The sequence below is a fragment of the Rissa tridactyla genome, chromosome 12, assembly GCF_028500815.1.
Source record: "Rissa tridactyla isolate bRisTri1 chromosome 12, bRisTri1.patW.cur.20221130, whole genome shotgun sequence".
Lineage (NCBI taxonomy): Eukaryota > Metazoa > Chordata > Aves > Charadriiformes > Laridae > Rissa > Rissa tridactyla.
In genome coordinates, this window is record NC_071477.1 from 5,352,327 (window position 1) to 5,374,205 (window position 21,879).

The following is a 21,879-nucleotide window of genomic DNA, read 5'->3' on the forward strand; positions in this document are numbered from 1 at the left end:
ATGGCGATAAGCCCCGCAGCCAACCGCGCGCCACTTCCGCTGACGTCCTCCCCGACACGTGGATCCAAGATGGCGGCGTCGGCGGCGATGGTGAGTGCGGCGGCCCGAGCGGACGGCGGGGCCCGGCTCTGCTGCGGCTCCGCGTCCCGCCCGCCTCCTCCTCCTCCACGGCCCGGCCCGGCCAATGCGGGCAGGCGGCGCGGCCCGGTGGCGGCCCCGGCGCGGGGGGCTGTGAGGGGGATCCGTGTCGGGCCTGCACCGCGCCGGGAGGGACGCGCAGACCCCGCCGGGCCCCGCGCCGCCTCTCGCCCCGTCCCCGCGGAGTGCGCCGGGCCCTGGTTCCGCCTGGGGCCTTGTAGCCGCCCCGGGTGTGTCCCCGCGGCCCGGGCGGCGGGCGGCGGTGTCACCGGAGGAGGGCAGGGGCGAGCGGTGTCGCGGCAGAGCCGGTGCTCGGTGACCGCCGGGCTCCGCGCTCCCTCAGCAGCAAAACCGGCTCAGTTTCCACGATTCACGGCGTTGTGTGGGCTGGAGGGACGCGGGGCCGGGCCGGGGGTCTCTGCCGTGGTGTGAGCGGGGGCTGCGGGGGCTCTCGTCCATCCTCTTCCCCCCCGTGCGGTTCTCTCGAAGGGAAGTGTAGTCCCGAACCAGGTGCTTGCGCCAAGTCAAGAGGCTTTTCGCGTTGCGTGGGGTTGTCACAAGTGTTTGGCAGCATTTATCAACTTGGGGTGTGAGCAGCTGATTTACCCCCCTGGCATCTCTCTTATTGTTGAGTTATTCCCCGAGTCCTTGGATAGCGAAGGTGTTTCTGGTGGGAATGTGCTAAGGTAGATGATCATCGGTGCTACCTCACAGAGGAGAAGATGAGCTGCTGAGACGTTAAGTATCTGCCTGCAGTCTTGTAGTAGAAAAATGGATTTTCCTCCTTGCTTTCATCGAAGGATATTTCCTTGATAATGTGTCGTAAGAATAGCTGTATGAATAAATGATGTGTGCTGATACAAAGGTTGCTGTTGGCCAGGGTGTGGGATGTGAGGTGACTCATGTAGCATAAAGATTGGCAGAAACTGGAAAGGAGATTGGAGGAGCGGAGGTTTTAATTTATTTTGCTTTAAGCATCTTCATACTCTGCTGGCTTTCTCCCAGGCAGGGAGGAGGGAGTGTCTGAGCTGGCTTTGAGAGCTGAAGATGGTCCTACTGGGAATTTCCTTGTAGCCTCCTCTTTTATGAAAGGCAGAGAAGACTGCTAACAGCTCTCCTGGTGTCAAAGGAGCTCTCTGAAATCAATGTGAATGCAGCACTTGTCTCCTTTCGAAAAGCTTTCAGTGGCTCCTCCGAGTGCAAGGGTGAGCTGGGCAGACATGCAATAAAGATGAGCTTGTCCAAACAGTTGTCAAGAACGTCTAACAAGGCAGCCCTCGAAAAAGAGGGGCAAGTGTCAGGCTGGCACCTCGGAGGGGGTGAAGAGCAGGTGCCGTCAGCACTGTGCGTGTCCTGTTAATGTGCCTGAGAGTCGAATAAATGTTACGTGTGGGAGAGAGCTTCAGTTTGTTCTGTTACATGTGGATTTTTTTCCTCCCACAAAGTAGTGGATCATGTTTTTCATTCCTTTCTGTCACCGTATTAAAAAGTTTCGGTAAGTTAAACAGGATATCAGAGCTTTGTGAATCCGGATGGACAAATGGCTCTGCATAGTTTGTGTTTTCCCCATTTTTCTTCAAAACTGTCTGTGAAAGTGAGAAGCTCTTGATTGTGGCTGTTTGATGTCCCTCTGTGGAAAAGAAATGAGATGTTGTCTATCATCTCATTTATGTGATAGCCATCGTTGTCACTTCCTACTTCCTTTTTGTCCCTTTGAGCAAGTACAATTTAGTGTTCTTAAGTTCATATGTGGATTATGGAACTCTAAGGCCTAAACCAGCCTTGATACGGTACCAGCCCTATTGAAATGCTTGCAGAATGCTTGAAATTGCTACTACTTGAAGGTTTCTCCAAGTTGTCAGTCTATAGAAGACGCTTGTCGGTAACCTGGGCAGGGATGTCCTGGATGCGAATGGCCCGGCTGTGGGCCCTCTGGGTTACGTTAGAGCGTGTTGGCAGAGTGCCACAGGGAAAAGCTTCTTGTCAGCTTCCGTTTCCCCCTTCCCTTAAATAAATGTTGGAGTTCAGACTGGCAGTGGTAGCTTCGGGGACCGCGAGCTGTAGTAGAGCACACGCTTGTGCGTGGTAATGGCATAAATGCACGTTGTAGGGTCTCTTCACGGTTGGGCAGGCGGGGATTTAGCTAAGCGATTCCTCTGTTTGGCAGCGTGTTTTGTAAACCTTTTGTGAATTCGTAGAAAATGGCAATATTGTTTTTAAGTCTTTTTAAATCAGATAAATCAGAGAAACTGTGTCCTGAAATTGTTTGCAAATATCAAGTCTAGTGATAATTATCCAGAAGTACATTCTTGGAGAGGGTTTGTGTGCAAATACCTGTTCTCCTTGCTGTGCACAGGACGAAAAATACTGTGTTAGAATCGCTGCAAGGAAGGTTTGAGTTAGTTTATTCTTACAGCTAAGTGCTTCATTCTGAAGTTATTTATGGGAATAGATTTTCAAAATCTTTCAAGAGAAATCCCACAGACTTCAGGATAGTTGCTGGTGCCTTTAGGGGACGGGTGTGCCAAGTTATGTGGCAATGGGGGGAGCGGCTGATGCCACTGCTCCGAGGGGTGGTTTTGTAGCTGTGGTTGCAGCAGTGCTGGCAGTGTCCTGCCTGCACCGTGCCAGGTGCTCCTGGGGTGACGCTCTCTGCCCGCTCTCGTGCCATGATTTCCCCAGGCTGCGTTCTCCTGGTGCAAGAGAGAAATCTGAGTGTGACTTCTGCCAGGGTCCTGTGTGCAGAAGGAATATAGTGACATTTGAAATTGGGAGAGAGAGAGAGAGAAAGAGATTACTTCTGTCATTTATGTCATATCCCCCTAAGAAGGGGTCTTTTGCAAGCTTGTGTCTGCATGTACACATATAGTAAAATAATAAGGCTTAGTCATTCCAAATTATTTCTGTCTACATGCAGCTGGGTTTTTCTTGATCTGGAGTTGTGCATATTTGTTGTGCTACTTGTTGCTTCATTGTCCTGGCACCTCACGATTACCTGGCACCTCAGATGCAAGACTGACATGTGAGAGATTATTTTTGTGGATGTGTTTTAAGTGTAAATAATTGGTAAAGGCCGTGAAGGCAGTGTCTCCTGTCTGCTGGAAGCCTGTGCCTCGCCAGGGCTCTGTGACTGAACTAAAGCAGAGCTCCATCCTGCAAATTTTGACCTTGCATAGGAGATAACTTAGCTTGCAGGCATGTCCCAAATGAGATGATTGCTTGGTCATGAGTTATGCAGATGTTTTGGCATGTGTCTGTGTTGTCATTGCTAAGCTGCTGCCTTCATTTGGAGAAGGTGAAGCACATCTGCCAATACGAAAGCAAAGATCCTGATAAGGAAGGCTGTTGGCTTCAGCCTGCACGTGCTCTGCCAGGCATGAGCTGCCGCGATAGAAACCCGCGCTGGGCATTTCCTTCAAATTTCACTTCCAAAGCTCCCCCAACTTGTTGCATAGCAGCGTTCCCATTTTTTGCTACCAAATGTCTTTTCCTGGCAAGGCTTTCCATAGTCCCCCCCTTGTCTTTTCTGTTGCCTGGTGCTGCCTGAGTCATCGTCATCTGTATGCAAAGAGGCTGATTTCTGCCAAAGGTGTCATCAAAAATTTCATCTTCTATGTGCTTGCATGTCTCCTGAGCTCCTTCCGAAGTTCTGTCCTTATCTTTTCATCTTGCAAGCTCTTCAGGGCAAGGATGGCAGCGGTGTGGTTTTGGTTTTTATTAAGCAATACTGTGCTGTGTATGTCTGGCACTTCGGTGACAAATGAAGCGAGATAATTGCTACAGGTCGCTGGCTGTTGTAGAGCGTGATGTAGGCCAAGAGTGCTCTTTCCTTCCAGTGCTTCACCTGCCTGAGACACCTTTTCCTACTTGGTTGGAGAGTCACAGAGCACGCTGACAGGATCGGAGAAGACAAAATCTAGTGAAGCACAGAAAACAAGCCACACATTGTTTCAAGGTAGATCAGTATTGAAGTCCAAGCGATTTTAAAAAGAGTACTTCCCAGGCTTTTTGCCTGTTGTAACTGTATTGAGCTGTGCTTAGAATAGATCTGAAAATCTCCCTTGTAAGCAAAAAAGATGTATCTAATAATTTAGTATTAACACATTTTATGTAGGTGCCTAGCACTTGCATCTTAAATACATTTTAGATTTTTTAAAAACGCCAATATTTATGACTTTTTTTTTTTTTCATCCTGCTCAGTGCCAGTAATTCTGGATGCTCTATTGGCCCTCACTGGTGTCTGGGCCAAATGTACCTTACTAGCCTCAGAATAAGGCAAAAGGAAGGCGATGAAGAGGAAGGGGGTGTGAGGGCAATGAACACAGATTCTCTCTCTCTCTCTCTTTTTTTTTTTTTTTTTTTTTTTCCTCCCCGTTCCTGACCTGATGCAGGATCCCTGTGATGCAGCTGCTTTTTGTCCACACCTGGCTTGTTAAGATGAAGCTGTTGAATGTTTAGTCTGGCGTTGTGGGCATGCTGACTGTGATCCAGCGCCGTGCTGAGAAAGGTGCTGTGGCTGTAGCAGCGTAGCAGCCTGCCCCTTCCAGCCAGGAGCGGTGCTGTTGGCAGTGCCGGTCCCCTGGGGTCTGTGTCTGTGCCCAGAGCTCCTGCCAGCCGCTCTCTGGGTCATGGCTCCCAGCTCCCCTCCACCTTCCCTGTGGATCGCTGCCACCAGGGAGCAGCCATGCTGGGGCTGGACATTTGGGATGGGCTCTACTGGTGGCTGCTGGGAGCCTGAAGCTTGGCGTGCTTTCTCCTCGTGTTTAATTCCCAGACGATGTTAACGGGAGGGAGGGTAGTACAGAACCCCGCTCCCTGCTGACCCAGAGCAGGCACCAGGCGGGTGGTGGCTCATTCCAGTCCAAGCCCATCTCACTCGGTGAGAATGTTCCCTCTTTCCTTTCCCTTCTATATTTGTCTCCCTGCCCCTGATTGCAGAGCTCCTGCGTGTAGGTGGATGGACAGTAGGTCACAGAGACCGATTCTGCCTGCCCTGCTGAGGACATGCAGAAGGCAGCAATTGGGTTTATTATTGCTGCTTCATTAGCTCAAGTTGTCCCAGACTGGACTCCGTTTTTTTTTCTGTGGTTTTCCAACAGTGCCGTACGCACAGGGAGTTTAGGAGAATGGGCTGAAGCTAGGAATACAATGAGATTATACCAGAGTTGATATTCTAATCCAGCCAAGCTGCTGCTGTCTAATAACTCTTTAAAGCTCAATTTTCCTTTCACCCCTGCTCGTGCTCAAGCTGGGCTGGATTACCTGAGGTAATGGTAGGGACTGAGGAAGCAGCAAAGTCCGTTAAAGGGTTTGCTGCTGCTGCTGGTGTGTGGGGTCTGGTTTGTGTTGGAGTCCCTGTGGAATTGATTGAACCTTCCAGCCCGACCTGTCTCCCTGCTCCCTGAAAAAGGGGTGAACACTTTTTTGCCATGTTACTGAGCTGTTTTGTGGCCTGGAGGGGTGAGGAAAGAAGAGTGGAATAGGAGGGAGCGGTGATGTGACCATCCCTTTGGGTACAGCGAGTGGTTAGTTTTGTGTCAGACCTTACCCTACACTAATTACTCCACTGCAGGTAGCGGCGTGTGAGCATCAGTCCATAAGTGGCTACAGGGTAACGCCTGATGGGCAGAGTTGACAGAAATCCAGTGCCAAGGCTACAGCCCTCTTCTCTAATAATCCATGGTGTTTTCTAACATATAGGTGTGGATGGGTGGGAGTAGAAAAGTCAGATGGCAGCCCGCTAGATGAAGCACGTTACAGATAAGTGCATTTTTCTTGTGGCTGAACAAAGCCAATGTTTTCCTAATTGCAGATGAAGAGTCAGAGACACGTGGAGTGGAAAGTGACTTGATGAGAGTCACAAAACAAAGTTAAGAATAGCTTTGTGAATTTAATTTGTGTTTAATCACCTGGCTGTGCAGCCTTTCTAATGTCTGGGATGAACACTTTCAGTGTTGTTGTCCGTCTCTGATGTTGTTGATATGTTTCTGTTGTATTAATGTTCCTTCTCCTTTTTGCAGGAAAGGCTAAGATATATGCTGCTCTTGCTCTTGTTTCTGCACGGTGCAGACTCTTTCTATGTACCTGGTGTGGCTCCTATCAACTTCCACCGCAATGATCCTGTAGAAATAAAGGTAGGATGAACTTGGATGGAGCTGTTAGTCGGTTTGTTTTGGGTTTTCTTGTGGTTTGTTTTTTTTCTGTCTTTATATTATAGCAGCTAATTGGGACTAGAAAGTCAAATTGGGGGATCCTGTTGCTAAAATTTTGGGGGCAGATATTTTCTCTTTTTCACAACATTCGTGTAGGGTGTTGGGGATGAGCAGCCCTCGAGTGGTCACTGTCGTCACCTTACCCTGCGGTTCCCAGCATGATTCTCTTTCTTGCTTCTGCTATCTTCTACCAGATTCCTTCTGCAGTTGCACCAAAGTCCTCAAGATGTTGCTCTGTTTGGGAAAAGATCCCTCTTTCTCAATTGAAGTGAATTTAATGAGAGATTTTTCTCCAGCATTATACTGACTCTCAAAGTGCTTATAGAGGGTGAGCCTTTAGAATCATAGAATCATTTAGGTTGGAAAAGACCCTTGGGATCATCGAGTCCAACTATCAACTCCACTCTACAAAGTTCTTCCTTACACCATATCCCCCAACACCACATCTAAACGACTCTGAAACACATTTAGGGATGGTGATTCCACCATCTCCCTGGGCAGCCTATTCCAGTGTCTGACCACTCTTTCTGGGAAGAATTTTTTCCTAATGTCCAGCCTAAACCTACCCTGTTGCAGCTTGAAGCCATTCCTTCTTGTTCTATCGCTAATGACCTGTGAGAAGAGACCAGCACCAACCTCTCTACAATGTCCTTTCAAGTAGTTGTAGAGAGTGATGAGGTCTCCCCTCAGCCTCCTCTTCCTCAAACTAAACAGTCCCAGCTCCTTCAGTTGCTCCTCATAAGATTTCTTCTCTAGGCCCTTCACCAGCTTCGTTGCCCTCCTCTGGACTCGCTCCAGCACCTCGAGATCTCTCTCGTATTGAGGTGCCCAAAACTGGACACAATACTCAAGGTGTGGCTTCACCAGTGCTGAGTACAGGGGGACAATCACCTCCCTACTTCTGCTGGTCACACTGTTTCTAATACAAGCCAGGATGCCATTGGCTTTCTTGGCCACCTGGGCACACTGCTAGCTCACATTCAGCCACTTGTCAATTAGAACCCCCAGGTCCTTTTCTGCCAGGCAGCTCTCCAGCCACACTTCCCCAAGCCTGTAGCGATGCGTGGGGTTGTTGTGGCCCAAATGCAGGACCCGGCACTTGGCCTTGTTGAAGCTCATACCGTTAGCGTTGGCCCATCGGTCCAATCTATCCAAGTCTCTCTGTAGAGCCTCCCTGTCCTCATGTAGATCAACACTCCCACTTAGCTTCATGTCATCTGCAAACTTGCTGATGATACACTCTATGTCCTTATCAAGGTCATCAATAAAGATGTTAAACAGAAATGCTCCCAACACCAAGCCCTGAGGGACACCACTTGTGACCGGCCGCCAGCTGGATTTAACTCCATTGGGCACCACTCTTTGGGACCGCCCATCCAGCCAGTGCTTGATCCAGCAGATCGTATGCTCATCCAGGCCATGAGCCGCCAGTTTTTCCATGAGAATTCTATGGGGGACAATGTCAAATGCTTTTTGAAAGTCTAGGTAGACAATGTCCACAGCCGTTCCCTCATCCAATAATCGGGTCATCTTGTCATAGAAGGAAATCAGGTTCATCAGGCAGGATCTGCCTTTCATAAACCCATGCTGACTAGGCCTGATCCCCTGCTTGTCCATTATATGAGTTGTAATGGCACTCAAGATGATCTGTTCCATGACCTTCCCTGCTACCAAGGTCAGACTGACAGGCCTATAGTTTCCCGGATCCTCCTTTCTGCCTTTTTTTGTAGATGGGCGCTACATTTGCTACCCTCCAGTCCATTGGGACCTCACCAGTTAGCCATGACTTCAGGTAGATAAGGTGGTAGCTGAATGGTAGAATAAAGAAGTGGTTTGAATCAGACCTTTTCAATTTTCTTTTCTACCCAGTTTGCTCATGTTGTGTCTTCAAGTCAAGTGAAATCTATGATAAGCCCTTTCCAGGTTCACGCGTTTGTCCTTGAGTGTTGCAGATCTTACAACCCAGGCTTGCTGAAGAGCTGTTCCTGCGCAGTATTGCTGGTAGTGAATGATGGAACTGCTTCACCCGTACAGGAGGAAGCCAGGCTTTGTTTCCAGACATCAGCAATTTATAGCTCATTTCATTTATTTTTCTAAAGCTGTGGCCTCTGTCTCAGCAAAACCCATCACCCTTGGGGATGCTGAGGTTTGCTGCTCCCATTCGAAGCACAACACAATTTGCTCTCTGGCCACAGGCTGCCAGACGTAGGCTATTTTTAAGCAAATGAGACTTGCCTGTGGCTACAGTAAGCTTCCCAGAAGAAGGGAGTATTGGAATGGCTGTTCTCAAAGGGATTTTATGAGCCAAATGCTTCCTCAAGTGATAAGGCAAGTCAGCGTGTTTGCCAGTGCTCTTCCAATAAATGAGCTTGGCTGCGTTACAAAACACTTCTGTTTTTTGGAGCAGCTCTGGCCTTGACTCTCGCGGTATGTCTCTGCACTTCCCTTGTGCCATGTGATTTGTGGGAACTCTCCAGAAATCTTTGGGTTTTGTCACCATCTGATGTGGGAAGACATCACCACCGTTGTCTTCCCAATCTGATGGCTCTCTGGCTTTCCTTATAGGGAAAAAAAATTGCTGAACTCTTCGTATCACTAGAGGCCAGACCTCTAGGTCCAGTGTGACATGATTTTTTTATTTATTTTTTTTTAGGAAATAACTGCAGTCTTGTATGAAATGTGACTCTTGAATCTCTTTTGAGTTCTTTGTTGTTTCTTAGGACTCTGCTGAGTCATAAATTTGTGAAACCAATCCACCATGCTTCTTTCTCCAAGTGTTTCTCTTGGAGACTTTCTCCAAGTGCATCTCTTTGTGTATGAATTGCTACTAAATCGTAGCGTAGAGAATGTACAGCTGGGAATTGTGCAAAAGGAAAGAAAGCTGGAGCTCTCCCAGGAACATCTGTCTCCTTTTTTCATTTTTTTAAAATTTATTTATTTAACAGCTTCCAAAAGTGAGCTTTATGGGAGGTGTCTTGAAGTAAGCTTCAGCATCTGGCTGATGCCGAGTCGATAGGAAACCGAGTTCTTTCATGGGGATAATCCTTCCGTTTTTCCTCCAGGCTGTGAAGCTCACCAGCTCGCGAACCCAGCTACCGTATGAGTACTACTCGTTGCCCTTCTGCCAGCCCACCAAGATAACGTACAAGGCTGAGAATCTCGGTACGTATCTGTTGAACAGCATGTTCCCCAGCGGTAAGTGGGCTGCCATTTATGAGCTGCCTGAGGGTATGTTTACAGGAGTAAAAGCAATTGCAAATGTCATCTCTAATAAACTGTTTGTGGAGAGCCTGCTTCCTCTAATTTATTATATGCTGGCTGTTTGCAAACTAGGATGTCCGTATATCGGAAAGAGGAAATGCCTTTCCTGAAGGAGGGCATGTAACCTGCTTCATAAGTAGTGCTTGATGCTTCCACAAAATAGCTACACTGTCCTTCAGTCCTATCCTTCCATCTGTGGTGGCAAAGGAGACTTGCTGGCATCATTCCAGCTGCACAGTACGCTGCCAACCCAGTGGTGGGATGAGTGGCAAGAAGCCTGGCAGTCTTCAACCCTGCCCTTATTTTCCTGTTTTCCAGGTGAGGTTCTTCGGGGGGACCGAATTGTAAATACACCTTTCCAGGTTTCCATGAATGTGGAGAAGAAATGTGAAGTTCTGTGCAACCTTCCCAATAAGCCAGTTACTCTGACAGTGGAGCAGAGCAAGCTGATCGCTGAGCGCATCAGGGAAGATTACTATGTCCATCTGTGAGTCATCTCAAGCATGAGTTTGTGTCGGTGGGGATTCTGTGTTGTGGACAAATTTGATCTGAAATCTGTGTTTTCAGCATTGCTGATAACCTCCCTGTGGCAACACGGCTGGAGTTTTATTCCAATCGTGAGGAAGAGGAGAAGAAGAAGGAGAAGGATGTGCAGTTCGAGCACGGATACAGGCTCGGGTTTATGGACGGTAACAAGGTAGAGAATCCAGATGCTGAGGGGTGCCTGGAGGAGATCTGGGTGTCTGTCAGAGGGTGTTAAAAGTCAACCAGAGAGTATCAGAATTGGGAATGCCCCCAAAAGGTTTTATAAAGAGTGGAAATGAGAGAACTGTCCCTTATTGAAAGAAGGAGGTGGGTGCTGGACTACTGGTACAATTGCCAGGAGTCCTAGCTTTGACTCGCTGTATAACGTTGGACAAGCTTGTGCAGTGGTTTCCCCTCAGCAGATCAAAGGCAGCGTACCCCAAAGGCTAGCTAATCTTTGACAGTCTTGGAGTATCTTCTGTCAAAAAACCCCAAAATAATTCAGGTGTTTATCGGATGAAAAGCTGCTTAAGTTTGCAAATGGGAACTTAGCACATGTATTCCTGCAGATATTTTCAATGATTCTGTGCCCTAAGGTTATCTGTTTGACTTAACAGATGCATCTGTTTATCATACTCCAGCGTTCAGTTGCACACGCAGCTCTGAACGCTTGAGCCCAAGTTCTTGTGGGTGAATGAACCTGGTGCGGCAGCTTGGGGACACTGTACTTTGGTCATGTAATAGGTGATGTAAGAGCCTTTTGAAAGCGCAAGCTTAGGACAGCTGTAGGTCCCCACAGAGTCTGCGTAATGTATGTCTGCCTGGTAGAAAAAGGAAGGAAACTCGGGGCTGTAGCTACTGAGGTCTTTCCAATCTAAATTTGGTGATTCTGGTGCCGCTGAATGTGTGGTTGAGATGTGAGATATAATGATATTTTCCAGGCCAGAAATAGACTGAAACATTGTCCCGGATGCCTGGAGTGGTTGAGGTGTTACCTTTTCCACATCTCTGTTCTCTCCTCTTGTTCTTTTAGCTTTGGAAGGTGTTAGCCTGATCTTGCTGTGTAGCACAATGCATCTGGGAACAGTTGGACTCTAGTTTTCTACACTGAAGCTGCTTTTTGCTGCTAAACTTTGCCTGTTCCTCCCTTGGGTTGCTAACATTTTATTTAATGTCAATCTGTTTTAGTTCTACCTGCACAACCACCTCTCCTTCATCCTTTACTACCACAGAGAGGATGTAGAAGAGAACCAGGAGCCCACCTACAGGGTTGTGCGCTTTGAAGTGATTCCCCAAAGTATTAAACTAGAAGGTGAGAGACTCTTAGGGAGGGGAGCAAAGGAGAAGAATCTCCGTAGGGCCAAGAGTTGAATGCCACTTGTGTATCAGGGTGCCAGTTGTTGCTTCTGTTATGGTCTCCAGGTAGAGAAATGAGGGAGTCTGAATTGTAAGAACAATAAACCCCTTTGTTGTTAAGAAAGTTCCAAAAATAGAGAGATATCCTTGAAGTGCCGTCCATGGAAAATTAATTCATATAAAAAGATTGGAGTTTGGGGTTTAGGGGTTGGGTTTTTTTGTACTGTGTCATCTAGCATGAAGCATGCACGGCATCTAGCTCTTATTGTGGCCCAGATGTCCCCCACTGGGATACTACGTGCTAGTCCGGAGACCCACAGAATGTTTGGAACTGTTTTAGGGGGACTGAATGTTATAAATAATGGATAGGGGGAAAACACTCTTACCTCAGTGAGCCCAACACGACACAGGTCATGTCTTGAAGGGAAGTTGCTCATCGTGTGTATCATCCCGTGCAACTCTCCTGGCAACAGCAGGCTGCGATGGAGAGGTCTTGTTTCTCAGCATATCATGTGGAATAGAGGATTTGTTCATGATCTAGATCCTTGGCTTCAGAGCCTCTGGCTTTTATCCTTCCAGCCTTATGCATAGCTTTGCCTAAAGTTTGTTAACGGTGCTCCACTTCTGATGGGGAGAATAGTTTTGCAAGCTGCAAAGCAGGTGAGAAAGGAATGAATGCTTCCCCTGCTGTAATTGCAGCCCAGTGCCTCAGGGGTACTTGGGGCCAGGGTGATCAGTGGGAGAGGTGGTGCCTCGAGGGAAGGGCTGACATAGCGTGTCCCATGTTTTCCCTTACAGACCTGAAGGCTGATGAGAAGAGTATGTGCACCCTGCCTGAAGCTACAGGCTCTGCCCCTCAGGAAATAGATCCCTCTAAAGAGAACCAGTTGCTCTTCACCTACTCTGTCCACTGGGAGGTGAGGGATTAATGGGAAGCTGGCTGGCAGCTGGCTACCCCTGGCTGGCTGGCAGTTGGTGCTCCAAGTGTCTGTCACAGAGGTGTTGTGGAAGACATTGGGAGTGTGCTGGTGTGAGAAGAACTTTACTGTTCTTTCAGGAAAGTGACATTAAATGGGCTTCCCGCTGGGACACCTACCTGACCATGAGTGACGTCCAGATTCATTGGTTTTCTATCATTAACTCGGTTGTGGTAGTCTTTTTCCTTTCAGGTGAGTGAGATGTGTGGGGTGAAGAAGGCTTTACCATTAATCTGCAGGGAACTTTCTTTAAGACTCAGCTGCCGGTGGCTTGGGGAGGATATGGCCACATCTGAACCTGATCAGAAGGGGCAGGAAACAAACATTAGCACACAAAATCTCCTGGTTCAGGCAGTGCCCCATGGGGTCAGACGGTTACCCACTTCTGCTCTCTGACTGGGGTGGTTGAGGGAATAGAACGTGGTTAACGCACATCTTGGATGTCCATATTTAAGGGGGAAACAAAAACCACAGGAAAGCCACGGTGCCCTGTTCCTGCTAGAATACTGCCTTCCCTACTCCCTGGGGTTTTGTTTTTGTCTTTGCTGAAGGCTGTGGGTGATGGCTGATGACTCAAGGCCTCCTCTCCTAGCCAGAACTGTGTGTTGGTGGGAGCTGTGTAGTTGCACAGTGTTAAGAGCAGCACAGCTGTGTAGGAGCCTCTGAGCTAAACTCAGTTTGTGCTTGTTTTCAGGTATTCTCAGCATGATCATCATCCGGACTCTCCGGAAGGACATCGCCAACTACAACAAGGAAGATGACATTGTATGTGCTTGTTCTTGGGGCTGGGACAGAGAGAGAGGGAGGCACAGATGAGGAGGGATCTAGTCTGAAGACTTGGATGTGTTGTCTCTTTCCTTGCCCCTGTTTTGCTTCGAGCTCTGAAGATGGGAGGGGCAGTTCTGTCATGTGCTGTCACAGCACCTTTGGCTCTCTGTACAATGGCAAATTACCAGTTCAGATGTCTTCAGACCTAAGTAATGACTGAAAACAGTTCCATAAATGTGTGCCCTGGCACTGGGCAGTTCAGGTCTGAACTGTTTTAAGCCCCAGAGTAAAGAAGTTTAACTGGAGTGATAAAGTTCTGCCGAACTGGATACAGGGAAATCAGTCGCTTAGGTTGGCTGTGGTAGGACGTTCATTTCCATCATTAGACTGTATCTAAATGCCTTCTTTTCCTGTTGTTGCTACAGGAAGATACTATGGAGGAATCTGGTTGGAAACTTGTGCATGGAGATGTCTTCAGGCCTCCACAGTATCCGATGATCCTCAGCTCTCTCCTGGGTTCTGGAATTCAGCTCTTCTGTATGATCCTGATTGTCATCTGTAAGTGGCACGTGTTGCATGGGGTGGCTGTAACGAGAAGAGGAACGATGCTCAAGGTCATTTGTAGCTCCCATGGACTTCGACCTATGCTCACCTGAGCTTGAGTGAAGTCATGTACGGATGCTTCCTGTTGTGGGGCTGATCAAGGCAATAGGCCTCTGCTCAGCATTTCTGAGTTTCTAGGCAGCATTTCCCATCTGAAGGCATCTTTTTGTGTTTATATTGCCTGTTATCAAGATATGAGCCCTGAGTGATAGTGGGCTGAGAGACTTTCGCACACGTGTGCCTTGCCTTCTGAGCTGCACCTGCTCAACTCTGGGGAAAATGAAGCTAAAGCATGGTCTGTAGCTTGAGATCAAAGCTGTGGCTTCCTCTCTCTGGCCAGCGCTGGAGGCTGTGGATGCGTTATGCTTTGAAGGAAAAGAGGTCTGTGCAGAAGGCAGAGATTCCAGGCAGCTGTGGTCTGCACATGGGACAGGCCCCTGTTCTCCAGAGGCTGGCTAGCACACGTACATCAGAGCTGCTGTGCTTTGTCCTTTTTTCCCAGTTGTTGCTATGCTGGGGATGCTGTCGCCTTCTAGCCGGGGTGCGTTGATGACTACCGCCTGCTTTCTCTTCATGTTCATGGGGTAGGTGTCTCCACTGCTTCCCACAGCAGTGCTGTCCTGCCTGCCCTTCCTCTCCCTCTCCACAACAACGAAAACTAATTTCTTTGTCTCGGCTTGTTTCTGTCAAGGGTTTTTGGTGGATTCTTTGCTGGCCGCTTATACCGTACTCTGAAAGGACATCGATGGAAGAAGGGAGCCTTCTGTGTGAGTCTTGTGGTGTTTGTGCTGTTAATCCAGCTTTGCTCATGGCAAGAGACGTGGATAAGCTCCACACGTATTTGTGGGTAGCTGGACAAAGCCTGGCTGTACTGTGGAGATTTGGTGTGGATTTTGAGTCCTTGTAGCTTTATATGAAAGGGCAAACACCAGAGCACGTACTAAAGCAAGAGGATTGTCTGAGATCCTCCCCCTGGCCCATCCCTGCTGTGTATTAGTGCTGCAGCAAAAGGGATGTTTCCCCTACATGTGCTTCGCCCCAGCAATAGACTCGTTAAAGAGAAACATCTTGTTGATTCGTCACTTGTTTTCTCTTAACCGGTGTTTGCTCTTGCAGACAGCTACCCTGTATCCGGGTGTCGTCTTTGGTATCTGCTTTGTCCTGAACTGTTTCATCTGGGGGAAACACTCCTCTGGAGCGGTAGGTACCACCTTCATCCTGGAGCCTGCTGGATGGGAGGAGGGTGACTGGGCTGTCAGGGACTTGCTGAGTCTCACGGTATCTTTCTAAACGTGGGTGTCAATGCAGTGATTGACTGGAGAGTTGGTCTGGCCAGTGACTTCAGTCTCTCTCACTTTTGTGACTCCTGGTGTGATTCCAGGTGCCTTTCCCTACCATGGTGGCCTTGCTCTGTATGTGGTTTGGGATCTCCTTGCCCTTGGTCTACCTGGGTTACTACTTCGGATTTCGCAAACAGCCGTATGACAATCCTGTGCGGACAAATCAGATTCCCAGGCAGATCCCGGAGCAGAGGTGGTATATGAATAAATTTGTTGGGTAAGTGATGAGTGTCCAAGAAATATGGTGAGTTAAGGCCCCTCCCCTCAGCTTCCTTGGGTTGCTGAACATCACCTTCTGCTGGTCTGCGACAGACAGATGGCAGATGTGTTTCCTTGAGTAATGCAGTATCAGAGGCAATCCTGACAATTTGGATGTGGTATGACTGGCGCTTATAAAAGCGATATGTGCTCAGCAGTGGGAGCAGCTGTGCCATTTAGCGTGTGAAATTTAATCTAGTAATCTGGAACTATAGAGATTTTGCTGGGAGCACTCTGTGTGCTTACAGGGGACTTTTAATCGCCAGACAGTTATATTGTGTTGCTTATGATTTTTCTTTCTCGCTCTACAGGATTCTGATGGCTGGTATTCTGCCTTTTGGAGCTATGTTCATTGAACTGTTCTTCATTTTCAGTGTAAGCGTTTAACCCACTTTGCTCCTGAATAGGATTCCTCTCGTGCCAAAGCTTTTGAAAGGGAGCGCGCTTCCACCGGAGCAGTCTGCTGCTCCTGTACTTACTGAAGGGGCTAGCAGGTTCCCTCCAGGCCGTTCAGTATTGTTTTCAGAGAGAGCTGGGCTGTGGGTCTCTTCAGACTGTTGTCTTGTCTTGCTGTAGACACCTGGAGATGTCTATGGGATGCTCCTTGGTGATTTGAAAGATGGCGGTAAAGATGAAAGCTTACTGTAACGTTATGCCAAGGGGGTGTTCTGATCTTAAGACATTCACTGAGCCATTCCAGCTGCTGCCCATTTTTCACCTTCTATGGGTGGGGAGGAATTTGCCGTTCTGTTGCTAGGGAGATGGAAGGGAATGAACAAGGTACCTCAGAGCTGTCTCTGGGCACCTTTTTGCAACCTGATTCCTCTGAAGCAGCATTGTGAAATGCATTAGTTCTGCGGTTTCAGCTATATGAGGCTGAGGGACTCCTCGTTTTCCCTTGGGTTAGCAGCTAGAAGTTAGTCTCACGTTGACTGACTGATCCCAATAGCACAGAAACAAATTTCTGCTGTGTCTTTGTTTCAGGCAATCTGGGAGAACCAGTTCTATTACCTCTTCGGCTTTCTCTTCCTGGTGTTTATAATCCTGGTGGTATCATGCTCCCAAATCAGCATTGTCATGGTGTACTTCCAGCTTTGTGCTGAGGTGAGATTTCCATGTTTGTAGTTTCGTAAGCTCAGGGGACTTGCTCCTGGAAAAGCACAGGTCACGTTATTGCGGCAGCTCAGCAGAAATCTAGTGTGGCCCAGCTTCACAAGCGTGATTGTTCTTAACACCTCTTGACTTCAAGGAGAACTGAAGCTACTTGATTATCTGCTGGGCTGGGAAGTGTCGTTTTGTACCAAAAATTATGCTGAGAGCCAGGGTATTTCCAGCTGACATGTCCTCCCAGAGAAACTTACTTCATTCCATCCACATCCAAAATGAAATGCAGGGCCAGAGGCTGAGCCGTGTTCCTCGGTAGCAGGTGCTGTGATACTGAGCCAGCTTTGCTTCGCTGTCAGCTTTTCATCCTCTTTGTTTGGAAACACTTCTGTGACAAAATAGTTCCCCAGCCCCAAACTGTGGTTTTCCTTTGAAGGAAAGTGGGTGGTGTTCTACCTGTCCCAGAAAGGTCACAGCTTCCCTGAGACAGTGACACAGGAGAAGGAAGCCTGTGGGATAATGATGCTTTTTACCCTGTCAGGATTACCGCTGGTGGTGGAGGACCTTCTTGGTGTCTGGAGGATCTGCCTTCTATGTGCTGATCTATGCCATCTTCTACTTTGTGAACAAGGTATTGTTATTCCTCTTGTATGAAAGTGCCACCTTTCCAGAGGAGATGGTTGGATTTAGGAAAGGAAATGGTGGGACTGCCTGGTCCTAGTCTGTCCCTGTGCCAGCCCAAGGCAGCTCACCAGCCAGTGGTGCAAACGGTCCTTCCAGAGGGAAGAGGAGGTTGTAAGTGCCCGAGGCCCCTGCCCATATTACCTGTGTGCAATGGTGTTCCCTAACCCCGTCCTCAAAGGGGATCTCTTTTCAGCTGGAGAAAAACGAGTCGAGTGGAGGGTTTCTTCCCTTTGTCAAATGCCACCTTGTAGAGGGCACTGGCTGGTTTGGGGAGCCAACTCTTGTTACCTCTGTACTTGATTTTGCTTGTTTTTTCCCTCTTCTTCTGTTTTAGCTGGATATTGTTGAGTTCATTCCCTCCTTACTATACTTCGGCTACACCGCCCTCATGGTCTTGTCCTTCTGGCTCCTCACTGGCACCATTGGCTTCTATGCAGCCTACATGTTTGTCCGGAAGATCTATGCTGCAGTGAAAATAGACTGAAGATACACAGACCCAGCAGCAAGTAGACACCTCTGAATGCATGTCCTCCTGGGAGTGAAGGGGACATCTTCTCCCAACTCTTTTAAGGAATCAAAATCCAGTGGGAGAGTGACAAGAGAAATAAATAACTCCTCGTTTTGGAATGTAACTTTGGCACAGTGTACATGGATTCTGGGCTACTTCTGGGGGGAAAAGGGGTCTGTAGATACCTTACATTTTAACTTTATTATCCTGTTCCATATTTGAGGGAGTTTTTTAGCAGAGAAATATCCCTCTGTATAAGTAAACCCCCTTTTTGCTAATTCATCCCTTTTTTTTTTTTATGTTGATGACGAACGGATTTGAGACAGCAGTGGAAACACTTGTGAAAATGTTTTCTTCCAGCCCTTAGGGTGCTCTAGGATTCAGGGAGACTCTTCAGACAAATATCAGACTGGGTTTCTTTCCTGCCTTCATGTCTACACGGAAGAGGGAGCTTGACTATGGCAAAATAAAGGGAGCCTAAAGGCTTGCCCAGCATGAGCCTGGCGTGCTCTGACCGCGAAAGTCCTGGCTTCGGCTTGTTTACAATTTGATGGAGGTGCCATTCGGAGCCTGGGAAGTGCAATTTCACCCTGAGAGAGCTTGAGAACTGCAACCCTCGGCATCGCTTCTCCCTCCCTCCGGCCTTGGACAGCACGGGCCACTTTGGATGCCTCCACTGGAAGGGCTGCGGGAGGGTGGGATTTCCTCTCTTTTGGAAGGTGCAGCCAGCTGCAGCAGGATGTACCGTTCTGGTGGAAGTGGCGACTGTGCTGGTGCTAGAATATATGACTGGAAGGATACGCGAGGTAACTACAAGAGTTTGTTCTGCGGATAGCTCTGCTCCAGCTGCGTGAGGAAATGAGGCAGGCTTCCTTCCCGGGAACCCACACCGGGATTGTGCAGAGCCCTGCAGAGAGAAGGCTGCGACGCCGCTGCTTTAGTGCCAAGAAATCGGATGCAGTATTGGGCCTCGGCTTCCGTGAGGCGTGTGCAGGTCGCGCAGAAGGGGCTGGGGACAGAGGGAGTGACCCCGAGGAGTTCTCCCATTGCCAGGAGCGGGCTGTCTCACTGCCCGCCTTGTGCTCCAGCTGTTCTTGCTGCTCTCTTCTCCTCCTCTTAGATTCTCTACCTCCAGGGAACAGAAGTGTACATCCCATAGCTGTATTTTGTTCTTCTACACAGAACGGTCCAAGCCCTCTGGGATAGCCGATGTGGGCTCTTCCGCAGTGGGCTGCTCTTCTGCAGCGGGCTCCTCTTTGTCCGTGGCTTGATCCCTTAATCGGTCCATGGGAATTTTTTTTAGAAGGTTAAAGTTTTTTTTATTTTGGTCACTTCAATGATGTTTACTAGTAAAAAGGTTCCACATTACAGTGAAGGCTCCCTCTGTCCCCAGACTAGCTGGATTCAGTCAGGGCTACAGGGGAGAGGGGTTGGGGTTTGTTTTTTTTTTTGTGAGATCTGTGAAAATTTTGGTTTTTGCTTCTTGCTGTAGGAAGCAGTGAGGTCTCCAAATGACCAACTGCCACAGGGGACACTGTTCCAACCCAGGAGTGTCCAAAGCCCTCCCTGTCACCAGCACTGATGTGCACCCCGGAGGGGTTTGGGGGGTTTTTAACCCCAGTTGCCGTAAGAGTTTCCACCAGGTCCACGCAAGGACCTGTGTCTCTTACAGACGGCCTTGCCCCCCGTGGGGAGCTGGCTTCCCAGGCGGCTGGGCTCCTCGGCACTGAGCCTTTCCAGCCTTGCCTAACAGCTCCTTCAGCCGCCCGCCATGCCAAAGTCTAATCAGCCAGGAATCAAGGATGGAAAAAGGGAGCAGGGGATGTGCAAGCCAACTCTGCTGTGGAGTCCTGCGTCAGTTCTGATTTGAGATCCCTCTCTGAGATTTTGGTTTACTTTTTTTTTTTCTTTTAATTTTTTTTTCCTCTCTCCTGCCCCTGCCCCAGTGGAGAGGCTCAGCCAGCATTGATTTCTCCCCCTTCCCCGAAGTGTTTTCTCTGTATTCTTTGTAATTTTTAATTAATGTATGTATTCTTTGTGTCCTATTGTAAATAAATCTGCCATTGTCCTGTTGTCCTGCTCTCCTGGGTTCTCCTAAGCCACCTCTTGGGATTTTCTTTTCATAACACTTAGCTTGTTTGACATCTGTGTGATCTTTGACGTGTGGCCTTAGTCAGAAGCACAGCTTGGAATACGCTGTGGTTTTCTTTATAGTATTTTTCTCCTGAGCAGTAAGTTTCTCTCAGTGTGGCATGTCCTGTGTACTGCCATATATTGTCATTAAAATGCCACCAAAATGCCATCCAAGGCATTTGGATCTGTTTCTCTCTGCTGCTCTCGTGTGCTGCGTGGTAAGCCCACTTAAGTGACTCATCTCTTGCCTGCGAAATATGTTGTTTGAGTTGTAGCGCTAATGGAGAGAGCAGCGGGACTGTGGGATGGCTGACGGGCTGGGAGCGTTGGGCAAATACACGGTGCTTTAGGACAACAGAGGTGAGAGTACAGTTATTTAGGAAGGGAGCTGCCATTTCCTTCTCTGAGTATTTTGGAGGTTTGTTGGTGATGCAGAATCTTCATCATTAGCTTCCAGCTTGGTGTCTTTCCCAGAGCCTGGGTGTTTCTGCTGGGAGGGATATTTACCTGGTCTGGTGGGAGGTGTCCCTGCCCATGGCAGCGAGGTTGGAACTGGATGATCTTTAAGGTCCCTTCCAACCCGAACCATTCTATGATTCCATGTGGCAGGAGAGCAGCGAGTGTCCCTTAAAGATGCCGACTGAGGGCGGGATTGTGAATTCGCTCTTCTTGTGACGTTTTGCCCAGCAGAGCAATGGATGCGCAGAGCCGTGGCTGGTAACGGATTACGGGGATGCCAGTGTTAGAGGCTGGTGACAGTCTGTGACCCTGGTGAGCTGCCGAGACCAGAGCAGGCAAATACTTAATCAAAACTCAGAAATCATTGGAATAGTCCCTTCTCCCCTTAAAAAAAGGCAAAGGAAGGCTTCAGCTCCATCAACAGGACGACCTGTGCTGAATTGTTTTTCGTTTTTAGGCAGACTAGAGGAGCAGTGTCTCTGTAGTCGGGTCCTGTCGTAGCCCTCTGCTCTGGGGAGAGCACTGCTGAGGAAACGGCACGTTTTACCAGTGGCTGCATTAAGAACGAAAACTAGATCGTATCTAGAAAAACTATCTGAACACTGAAAATGGTTGTCAGCTTTTAAACCGTGTTCTGAAGAGAGATTCCCAAGAGGGCAGGATGTTCTTTGCCCTTATTCATCTCTGTCAAAATGTTTCTGTGGCTGGTGGCAGCAGACGGTCGTGGCTTAAGCCTTAAGGTTTGGTTCTGGTTCTGCTGCCTTTGTGCAGGGCCCGGTCCTGGGGAGCTGGATGTGGGGGGGTTCCTTGGAAGGGGGGAGTGGGCTGTACTCGTCTGAAATGCTTCCGCGCAGGCTGGTAATTTTAGTGAAACCAAGAGATCAGAACTTCCTAACAAACATTATTCTCCTTGATAGGAGATAATGGTATCGGCTGTCGCTACATCCCCAACAGGACCCCGTGTCCTTTTTTTTGGGGGAGGTCTAATTGTTTCCTTGAAAGAAATTTCAAAGTCTGTGTGGATTCATGTAGGGAATTGGGTCTTTGACTTGCCCAGAGTGTCTCTTTATCTTTACTTAAAAGAAAACAAACCACAAACTCCATTCCCCTCCAAGACGACACCTGGGCCAGATAATTCAAATGCTTTTAATAAACAACTTCATTATAAAAAATGCTTTCAATTCAAACTTCATTTTGCAAGACAATAAAAGAGCTCATTTTAGTGGTGAACTGTACATTTCCTAATGGCACTTATTATTTTTACAGTTTAAAAACCTTGTTTACAGCCCCCAAAATACTCCGTTAAAAGAAGTTATTCACTGTGTAAAAGTGCTAGAAAGTTTGTTTTTAGAAAAACAGTGGAGCTCTAACAATGGGAAGCTTCTGGCTTCGGCAGCGGTAGCTGCAGGAAGGGAGGTCAGGCACTGGGCCTGTCGAGATCCAGCAGGAGAGGGGGCAGCGTGAATTGCAGCCCCAGCGAGAGACGCCGAATCTCTCCCACCAGCTCCCAGGGCTGAGAAATCCCAAACCCTTTCCCTTGCAACAGGATATTT

At 48.4% G+C, this 21,879-nt stretch overlaps 2 protein-coding genes across 5 annotated transcripts in view; one reads left to right on the forward strand and one right to left on the reverse strand.

The window, feature by feature from the left end:
- Positions 1 to 21,879, forward strand: part of TM9SF4 (transmembrane 9 superfamily member 4) — a 26,242-nt gene continuing 4,363 nt past the window's right edge. For 3 of the 4 annotated variants that reach the window (XR_008469046.1, XR_008469047.1, XR_008469048.1), the window contains exons 1-18: positions 1 to 90; positions 6,159 to 6,272; positions 9,413 to 9,512; positions 9,930 to 10,098; positions 10,179 to 10,308; positions 11,325 to 11,448; positions 12,291 to 12,409; positions 12,550 to 12,661; positions 13,164 to 13,234; positions 13,663 to 13,795; positions 14,343 to 14,424; positions 14,532 to 14,607; positions 14,957 to 15,040; positions 15,222 to 15,397; positions 15,750 to 15,813; positions 16,423 to 16,542; positions 17,084 to 17,173; positions 17,561 to 18,540. Coding sequence is in view for 1 of the 4 variants with exons in the window: in XM_054218825.1 (XP_054074800.1) it covers positions 1 to 90; positions 6,159 to 6,272; positions 9,413 to 9,512; positions 9,930 to 10,098; positions 10,179 to 10,308; positions 11,325 to 11,448; positions 12,291 to 12,409; positions 12,550 to 12,661; positions 13,164 to 13,234; positions 13,663 to 13,795; positions 14,343 to 14,424; positions 14,532 to 14,607; positions 14,957 to 15,040; positions 15,222 to 15,397; positions 15,750 to 15,813; positions 16,423 to 16,542; positions 17,084 to 17,173; positions 17,561 to 17,710 (2,004 nt within the window). In the remaining 3 variants the exon portion in view is untranslated. Of the gene's footprint in view, positions 91 to 6,158; positions 6,273 to 9,412; positions 9,513 to 9,929; positions 10,099 to 10,178; positions 10,309 to 11,324; positions 11,449 to 12,290; positions 12,410 to 12,549; positions 12,662 to 13,163; positions 13,235 to 13,662; positions 13,796 to 14,342; positions 14,425 to 14,531; positions 14,608 to 14,956; positions 15,041 to 15,221; positions 15,398 to 15,749; positions 15,814 to 16,422; positions 16,543 to 17,083; positions 17,174 to 17,560; positions 19,808 to 21,879 lie in introns of those variants that run through there. The other variant, XM_054218825.1, reaches the window with a different exon arrangement.
- The window catches only part of PLAGL2 (PLAG1 like zinc finger 2), a 15,426-nt gene continuing 14,008 nt past the window's right edge, over positions 20,462 to 21,879 (reverse strand). Inside the window, exon 5 of the mRNA XM_054218829.1 lies at positions 20,462 to 20,643. Within this exon, the coding sequence (XP_054074804.1) occupies positions 20,495 to 20,643 (149 nt within the window). The 3' untranslated portion in view covers positions 20,462 to 20,494. The remainder of the gene's footprint in view (positions 20,644 to 21,879) is intronic.